This window comes from Oryza glaberrima, chromosome 1 (genome assembly GCF_000147395.1).
Source record: "Oryza glaberrima chromosome 1, OglaRS2, whole genome shotgun sequence".
Classification (NCBI taxonomy): Eukaryota; Viridiplantae; Streptophyta; class Magnoliopsida; order Poales; family Poaceae; genus Oryza; species Oryza glaberrima.
The window spans coordinates 29,208,009-29,217,008 of record NC_068326.1 but is presented as its reverse complement, the minus strand read 5'-3'; the positions used below and the strand labels follow the sequence as shown (position 1 = coordinate 29,217,008).

Genomic DNA, 9,000 nt, shown 5'->3' with positions numbered 1-9,000 from the left:
AGTAGATCAGGAATTTGAATTTTGAACGGACCATGAAAATTTGGAAAAGCGAGAAAAATAACCCCCAAAACAGTTTCAATTTGATGGGCCGGATTTTCAAGGCTCATTATCTTCTCTCCTGGGCATGACTCGGGTGAGGCCCAACGGTTCGGGCCGCCGGCCCGCCCCTCGTTCTCGACGCCTCCACGGAATCGTCGCTGCATCTCCATTCCTCTAGAACGTTCTCCTCCCTTCCACTTCCGACCTAAACCCTTCATAACCCACCACCGGAAAGACACGAGAGGCGACGGAGAGAGAGAGAGAGAGAGAGAGAGAGAGAGAAAGCTAAGCTTCCAGAGATGTCGGCGGACGAGCTGCGGCTGGACCTGGAGGAGCTGCGGCGGCTGGAGGGCCTCGCCAAGCGGCCCCGCGTCCTCTCCGCCCTCGCCAACGAGATCCGCGCCGTCGATGCCAAGGTTGTTTCATTTCCTTTTTTCTTTCTTTTTTTTTTTCACTCTCGTGATCTTCTTCGCCGATTCGTTTCGGGGCTTGGGTGGTGCGTATGGATTCGGAATTCCTGACGTTTGTCTTTGTGTGCGGATAGCTGGCGAAAGCGACCGAGCCGCAGGCACCGCAGGCCGTCGCGGCGGGATCGCCACCTGTAGTGGCGGCGGCGGCGGCACCGGCACCTGCTGCTGCTGCTGGGGTGAGCTACGTGACGTTGGGGTCGTTCAGCTGGGATCAGGATGCTGAGAAGATAAAGGTATGTTGCTTTGGAGAATGAAACATTTTGCTCGTTCGATGGTTGGCATATGCTTAACAATGATGGATCGATGGTTGTGATTGCTAGTATGATCTAGTTAATGTTGGAATTTAAGCTCTTGTAAATTTGCGGGACATTTGATATGTTAGAAGTTGCAATGTTTGATTAGGGATTCCTGTTGTATATGTGGAATCAATTAGCAGAATGATTGCATTGACTAGTACTCCCTCCGTCCCAAAAAAAGACAAACCTTGGTTTCCGTGTCCAACGCTTGACTGTCCGTCTTTTTCGAAAAAATTATGAACAAAATTAAAAATATAAGTCACGCATAAAAAAATATAAGTCACGCATAAAGTATTAATCATATTTTATCATCTAACAACAATGAAAATATTAATTATAAAAAAATTTCATATAAGACGGATAGTCAAACGTTGATACGGAAACCTAGGGTCTGCCTTTTTTTGGGACGAAGGGAGTAGAGGATAGTGAAACGATATAAGTATTCTGTATGCAGAATTGCAAATACAGAAGAGATCGACGATCTTGGATGTTTAATGATGATTTGATTTTATGAAGTGAAATAAAAAACGTAAAACTTCTTAGTGTTTTGTTTATATGTACCTTGAATAAGATTGTTAAACTATATAGGTGAGCATATGCTTGCCATGTTATCAACTACGAGAAAACTCAGTGATACAAACTTCCGTAATTCTTCTATTTTTAGGGCTTGTTTCGTTAATCCTAGGAGAAAGGGATTGGAAGGATTTGAACGAGGTTAATTCCACATCTCAATAGGTCTGGAATTATTCCCCATCAAATCCCCTTCAATCCTCTTGAAAGAGGGATTAACCGAACAAGACCTTAGGATTGTTTTGGTCATTTTGTGTTTCGTAGACATTAGTTCATGGCTCTCATATATTAATAGTGTCTAGTAATATGCCCATGCTAACGCTAAGGTGCAATTATATATTTTTCAAAAAAACTTTAAGAATTTCATGTTAGCAAAAACTATTTTCCTATGCTCCGTTCAATTGAGCTTAAATTCAATTTATGTCGTATATCAAATATATTTCTGGCAAGTACAATAATATGATATTTTGTAGGCATAATAATTCTTGACCATATTGTGTTTCATGGTTTTCATGTATTAATAGTGATTGATGAGGAGGAAATTCTCTGTTGTTAAACTTGGAAGCACAATAATGTGATGTATCCTGCTTTACTTAATGAGATGTCAGTCAGTATCTTGTGGATCATTAGCTTCATTTAGGGCTAGTGAAGATGACGAAAATATGATAAGTGCATATGTAAAGTTTATGCTGTTTATTAATCAAATCCTGTGGCATTTGCATTTGGAGACTTTATGAGCATTGAGATAATAATCTAGCTTTGTCCATCTTCAGATTTATGTATTCCTGGAGGGTGTTGAGCAAGATAAGGTGGAGACTACTTTTAAGCCTATGTCAGTAGATATAAAATTCCATGATGTGAAGGGCAAGAACTACCGATGTGCCATACCTAAGCTGCACAAAGAAATTGTTCCTGAGAAATGCAAGGTTTTAGTCAAGCCTACAAAGATTATTGTGACGCTTTACAAAGCTTCCAAAGGCAACTGGTTAGACTTGCATTTCAAGGAGGATAAGGTAACTGTCTAGTTGATATGCCAAGCTATTTATTTGTTTTTGTTCTAATGCACAATGATTGTTGCTTTAATGCATTTTCTTAACCTGAACACCAAAGAACATACTTCCAAAAATATTGGATTCTCCAGTGTAAATAATTTATGGTAGCGGTGATGCCAACTGGTGACCAGAGTGTACATTCGTGAATTGAGTTAGTTCTCCATGTGGCATTTTATGTACTTACGTACATGTATATCAATGAGGAAGCACTGAAAGCTCACTATGCTAATTTACCCTTGATCCTTCTGTTGCCATGATAAATCATATGCTCGTATGTTCTCAATCACAACTAACATAATTAACTTTATGTTATGGCACTTCAGTATTATTCGTGCTTTTGTGCAATGATTAAACCGATAATCTCATTGCTGACCAATTGTTTGAAGTTTCTGTATCCACTTGTCTTGCACTATTTCTGCTGGTCATTGGTCAATCATTGCTCCAAGTTACTTTGTTCAGTTTTTCTTTTGAAAATAAAATTGGTCATTTCAATAGTCTGTCTGGGCAAGTTGGATAACACCTACATGTAGAATTTGTTTGGCTCCTAAAATAATTGGTTATGGTACTGATAATGATATATAGATGTGCTAACTTTAATTTGCTGACAGTTCAAGCCAAGCATGGCTAAGGAGAAGGATCCAATGTCTGGAATTATGGATTTGATGAAGGTAAACACCTACCCGTCATAATGATGAGTCATGACTTCAGACTTGAACAATTAGTCTGGAAATCCTGTTCTGACTGTTGTGCTACTTATGTCTGCAGAACATGTATGAGGAAGGTGACGAAGACATGAAGCGCACAATAGCCAAGGCCTGGTCTGATGCAAGGTCAGGGAAGACCGCCGATTCAGTGAGGGGATTACCTTGAGTTTGCCCGAAGTGTTGGCTCTGCTGAGCCAGTTCGTTGTGATTGAATGCACTTGGTTATCTTATTTTGCATGTAACGAACTGGAAATCGGTCACGCCGGGCCTGTTCATTTGTGAAGAAAACATCTTCTCGTGTGATATTATCACTTCTGCGTGTGATCAGCCTTTAATGGAATGATTATGTGCCAATGGCCGCTTTTGCGATGTCATGTTGTTTGCGCGCTCCATCGCTGGTCGTCCGTTATAAATGGGATGGATCATGTGGACGTTGGTCGTACCATACTAGTGGTAATAGCCGGTGCAAAGGAAAACTGGCAGCATAGGATCCAGCCTTCTGCTTCGACGATGCGGAGCACATATAAAAGGAGGCAATTGCGTTCGATATTCATGATGCTATTTATTTCATAACTGCTGCAGCAGCGACATCCGTTTGCAACGTTCGCCTCACAACTTAAACTGCTGCAGAAAAAATGTTGCGTCCTGAAAATGGTATGTCTGAACTTTGAGAAGTTCAGGCTTGCTCCTGACTAAGGATCTGGCTTCCGTAATCCTGGTTAAACTTCTCATAGCGATGTGCATGGAGATGCGCAGATGGCCTTGTGTTCCTCAAAGCAACTTCGATGTCTTCAGGTTTGAGAGGACCAACCTCGGGCAATTCTGCAACCCAAGAGAAAAGGTATCACATAAAAATGTGTAACAATAGCATGAATTTTTTTCAGTTCAGTGGTATAATTTCATCAGAAAAAAAAATAGCACCACTGAGAAAAGAACCAAAACTAACCTTCCTCAGGCACCAGCTCATCTCTGGCTTCAAGAACTGACATAAGACGTCTTAGTGGTTGCATGGCAGCTTCTTTGCACACAAGACGGATATCTGAACCAGAGTACCCTTCAGTCTTCTCAACTAAAGTATCATATGGAACCTCTAGCTTTGAGGTAGTTGATGGCAAAAGTTCCTCAAACATAGCATGCCTTGCTTCAGCCTCAGGAAGAGGTACGAGAATCTGACGACCAAAGGCACCAAGGTTACAACAAAATTTTCAAATGTTTAGTGAGCATTATCAAATGTCCTAAAATAAGTTTCTTTAGGCTAAAGTATGCACCAAGAAAAGAAAATCCATCCAAGGCAAAGCTCAAATGACTATTACAAAGAAGATTTACAAATTTAATCCCGCCCCTACTTATTGGACTATAGTACCGGAATGTAAAAAATATGTACCCGTTTCTCAAGCCGGCGGAGCATAGCTGCGTCCAGTTCCCAAGGTAAATTTGTTGCTGCAAGTACAAATACCAAGTCGTTCGTCTTTGTCAAGCCATCCATCTGCAGTAAACATTGACAGAAATATAGAAACTTTGAAATCTGACGTATTGTTTGTTGGGAGTTGGGACAGTTTCAAGCTGAAAGATTATGAAGTAGGAAACCATGACTTGGAGTGCTACACTAGCAAGCTTAATTTTGATATGTTCAAACAAGCAGAAACCTGAATGAGTAGCTCAGTCTTCAAGCGTCGACTAGCTTCATGCTCACTGCGAGCTTCACCACGTTGGCTGATAATAGCATCAATTTCATCAAGAAATATTGTCGATGGTGCATGATGTCTAGCAAGCTCAAACAGAACTTTAACTAGCTTCTCTGAATCCCCTGCATTAGCGCGCACACAGAAAAATACCAACATTAAAATTAAATATTTAAATACTTCTATTGATCAAAAGTTTTAAGTTCCATGATTGAATTAGATTGATCAAAATAATTGTGTGGGAGCACAGGAGGAAAAAACTTTCAACAACGACCAGGATGTCTGTGTCTTTGATGAAAAAGAGGATGACAACAAGAACTCACTAATTAACTACTGCCTCTTGCCCTCTTATCACTATCAGCGAACATAGAAACTAAATGGTCAAAGAGAGAACAACTAGGACAACTCTACAAAAAAGAATAGCTAAAAACAACTTGTTTTCTGTGCAATAAAAGAAAGATGGGGTCAGGACCAGGTGTTCAAAGAAACATACCACGCCATTTGCTAACAATTGATGATGCTGAAATGTTGAAGAATGTAGTTTTACACTCAGTAGCAACAGCCTTTGCCAGCATTGTCTGCAAATAGGAATTGCTTGAAACTGACTACCGAAGTATATAGTAATAGACAGAGATATTGCAAAATCAGAAAATTTCAAAGTACTCACAATGCAAATATAGCATGACAAAATAACGATGTATGTTCATTAAAAAAAAAATTACCCCATCGCCAGTGGTGAATGTCAGTTGTTAGAGGTAGCTTGCCAATCATTAAATGAGTTTGTCGGTTCACAAATCCTTAGGTCATATGCTATTAGGTTAAACATCTTAAGGAGTTAAGGTTATATGTTATTGTACTTTATAAACTAGATAAGTAGTTAGGGACACCTACTTAAGAGGTTGCATTCAAATATAGGAAAAGGTAAGAAAGTATTGCTATACTCCATAGATGTACTCGACCAATTAGCAGAAGTAACATATCAATCAAGTGCATATACAAACCTTCCCAGTTCCTGGGGGACCAAAAAGTAAAATGCCTTTCCATGGTGACAAGAGACCAGTGAAGTATCTGAAATAGTCCAAAATATGATTATGAATAACTGATAGATTGATTGATTATCTGTATGTCACACAAAACATATTTTGTACATTTGCAATATAGAGCTAGATAACTGGCCTCTAAATACTGGATACCACCAGTCTACCGCTAGTGAAAGGCTGAATTATTGTACAGCTGTAAATTACAGTATGAGACCATGTCCTTCTATTCCAATAAACATGAAACAGCTAACTTACTTGGGATACTTTATGGGCATGACAACTGCCTCTTTTAGAAGGCGTTTGGCATTCTCCAGTCCTTTGATGCTTTCCCATTTCACATCTGGACTGCCGCGAATAATGTCCCTGAAAGATGAAGGCAAGAATATATAGTCAATGGCCAAATTTGTGCTTTCCTATTTTTCGAAAGTTTGTGAATCTTGAATTACCGCAACAATGTCTCTGCAAGATTACGCATTTCAGCTGACTCAAACGAAGGTAGGAGGGGCTTCTGGCTGCAAAAGAAAACTCCAAAATCGTAATGTTTGAGAGCATAATTTTATTGAGTTAATGTCTTAATAAATCAAAGTTGGCCATGAGAAAAGCATTATTTCAGGAATAAGTGTCTTGAAATGCCAGTAATGAATCACCGAGACTTTAGAGTGTTAGTATCTATGATTTTTCATATGTTAGTTTGCCACTTTGTTGTGTGCTACTTTAAGCATATTTAAAGATGATTGATGCTATTTCCTTTAACAAATAAACTGCATGTCAATCTTGTATAGGCTTTTGACAAGGCAGAAGAAAGCCTGCACGCCCTAATTCAATTTAATCTAGCCTTCATCAGCAGGGTGAGATATAATGCTTAAGCCACAAGTCCAAACCAAATTATCAGCTTGGTATCTTTCCAGGATAATTTCACCAATGTTCATCAGCAGGGATTTTTCCTTACACAACCTTTTTCTAGCTCTAAGGTTCCTCTGATGCTACTCCTTTGAAGAACAGGATCACACATCCATGATTCAAGGAACTTAACATCTTGTCTGTATGAAGTGCCAATGGTTACATATTCCAGTCCAAAGTAGTACGATGGTTAGATCTCTCTGAATTTTCAGCGAATCAAAATCCCTTTCTTACAAAAACGAGGCTAATTCAAACCTAAAAGTTCAGATCTAATCTAATAAGCAATCCCCAGCCAGATGCTCTATCACACATGCATTGCTTCGAGATTCCATCAGGAAAAAAGAGAAAACAATGAACTGAAAAGAGTCCTCACATCGCATCAGCATTCCCATCGCGAATCGCCGCGGCGCGCACCTCCGTCTGCCTGGCCTGAAACAGCAACACCGATCGAGGATCAAGGACTACACGAGAGACGAGACGCCTGTCCAAGAACACCTGCACGCACGCAAACCATTCCATACCAAAAGAGGATCGCTAACGCACGGAAATACCTGCTGCTCGAACTGCTCGTAGACCGCCAAATCGGACGTCCTCTTCCTGACGCTCCCGTTCGCCACCCCATTGGCGTGCCCGTTCTGCTCCGGCTCCTGCTCCTTCTTGCCCCCGAATCTGGACTCCCAGAACCCCTTGAAATCCTGTGAAATAAGAATGAGGAAACAGCTGATCTCACGAAACTAGAGCGCGCGCGAGGCAAAGCGCGCAAGGAAGAGCGAGTGAGGCTTTTCCATGACTCGCCATTGCTCCGCGGGCCTCGCGCTTCGCCGGGCGGCGCCTGACTCTGCCGCGGGGGAGAGCGAGAGCGAGCGCCGCACTACGTGGTCGCGATCTCGCACGGTCGGTCTCCCCGGAGACTGGGGGAGCTAGCGGGCACAGCGACTGGTACACAGTGGGAGATCAGTTGGTGGGGCCGGCATCAGTTGGTGGGGCCCGCGGGAGTTTTGCGCAGATGCCATCGAGATCGGGGGAGGATCTGGATGCGGATCCGGGGAGAGTACTGCACCGCCGCTGCATTTTCCTCCCCGCAGGATGCCAGAATTGCGTCTCCGTGCTTGTGTTCAAAGCTGCTGGACCAGCGATGCAAAACTGCCCACAATTCACAAATTATACATGGAGTTGATTAATTCTTTAAAAATCGTTGGCAGTGTAGGTTTTTTAGACAGCTAACGTAGGCGTAGAACAAGGACACGAGCAATGACCGGCCTAAAATTAATCATGAAATCAAAGTACAATGAACATGGCTTTTATGTTCAAGTAGTCTACTACTTCCTCTGTCCCAAAAAAACACGCTTCTAGTTATGTATACTAGTTTATATATGGATAGTGGACTTGTTCGGCTATCTAATACTTCATCCGTTTCATATTATAAGACTTTCTAGCATTGCTCACATTCATATATATGTTAATGAATATGAATTTGGACAATGCTAGAAAGTCTTATAACCTGACGGAGGTAGTATAGTGTTACCCCGTTGTCTGCACCAATTCACTTTTTGTAGCAACTAGCAATAAGGTGGCAGTGAGAATTGTATAGGTCAGTCGAACATGTCCAACATATGCTATGCATGTAGTTAGTTTTTTCCACCTTTAGAAAATTGTATAATTGCATTGCATACTAATTTATATAAATTAAAAAATTTATCAGAAGATATTCCAAAAATACAGTCTTTGTTGGAGAGGAAAAAACGTGGCCTCGTCGCTCATAGGCATTTAAAAATGTGATCTTTTGTTATTCTTTTTTAAGGCCCCGCCTACAATATTTTATTGTTTTTGCCAACTCAACGAGAGAATTTACAAAATAACCATAATACGCTTGGGACTATACTAGTCCAGATGCTGTAGTTAAAGTTTAAGGGGGAGGTGGCCACTCTAACATATGGTTTGGTCAAAGCGGACACATAGGGGTGGCATTTTTCCTGTTGGGGCTGGGGAGCCGCCCCTACGGGGCCAGGGCCGGGGGAGAATTCTCACCCACGGGTGAGTGGGGACGGGGCCCATAAATTTCCGGGCCAGGGCGGGGATCGGAAGTAAACCCGTGGGTGACCCGAAGTGACCCCAGATGTGAGTTACCTCTTTAAAAATAGCCCATTGCAACAATATAAGTCCAGCAAGCCCATTTCAAATTGACATATAAAAACTCAACACCCTAGTTCCCATCAACCCTAATCCCTTTCCTTCCTTCAACCAAAC

At 41.5% G+C, this 9,000-nt stretch overlaps 2 protein-coding genes across 2 annotated transcripts; one reads left to right on the top strand and one right to left on the bottom strand.

The window, feature by feature from the left end:
* Nucleotides 1–237: 237 nt before the first annotated feature.
* LOC127753422 (uncharacterized) lies at nucleotides 238–3,505 on the top strand. The gene is made up of 5 exons (XM_052278911.1): nucleotides 238–455; nucleotides 584–742; nucleotides 2,149–2,388; nucleotides 3,036–3,095; nucleotides 3,193–3,505. The coding sequence occupies exons 1-5, from the start codon at nucleotides 339–341 to the stop codon at nucleotides 3,295–3,297; spliced, it is 681 nt and encodes a 226-aa protein (XP_052134871.1). The 5' UTR covers nucleotides 238–338; the 3' UTR covers nucleotides 3,298–3,505.
* A 168-nt stretch (nucleotides 3,506–3,673) lies between these two features.
* On the bottom strand, nucleotides 3,674–7,842 carry LOC127753410 (uncharacterized). Its single transcript, XM_052278903.1, has 11 exons — nucleotides 7,549–7,842; nucleotides 7,305–7,448; nucleotides 7,127–7,182; nucleotides 6,300–6,365; nucleotides 6,109–6,216; nucleotides 5,815–5,881; nucleotides 5,307–5,391; nucleotides 4,778–4,938; nucleotides 4,516–4,617; nucleotides 4,078–4,300; nucleotides 3,674–3,953 (listed from the first exon to the last, which is right to left on the bottom strand). The coding sequence occupies exons 1-11, from the start codon at nucleotides 7,549–7,551 to the stop codon at nucleotides 3,808–3,810; spliced, it is 1,161 nt and encodes a 386-aa protein (XP_052134863.1). The 5' UTR covers nucleotides 7,552–7,842; the 3' UTR covers nucleotides 3,674–3,807.
* Between the last annotated feature and the right edge of the window lie 1,158 nt (nucleotides 7,843–9,000).

Excerpts from the sequence above, each read along its gene's own strand:
- LOC127753410 (XM_052278903.1), bottom strand. Across the intron at positions 5,392-5,814 it reads GTCCCCCAGGAACTGGGAAG|ACAATGCTGGCAAAGGCTGT; the intron begins GTTTGTATATGC and ends TCCTATTTGCAG. Across the intron at positions 4,301-4,515 it reads TCCGCCGGCTTGAGAAACGG|ATTCTCGTACCTCTTCCTGA; the intron begins GTACATATTTTT and ends TTTGGTCGTCAG.
- LOC127753422 (XM_052278911.1), top strand. The coding sequence starts at position 339 with ATGTCGGCGGACGAGCTGCGGCTGGACCTGGAGGAGCTGCGGCGGCTG. Across the intron at positions 743-2,148 it reads AGGATGCTGAGAAGATAAAG|ATTTATGTATTCCTGGAGGG; the intron begins GTATGTTGCTTT and ends GTCCATCTTCAG. Across the intron at positions 2,389-3,035 it reads TGCATTTCAAGGAGGATAAG|TTCAAGCCAAGCATGGCTAA; the intron begins GTAACTGTCTAG and ends ATTTGCTGACAG.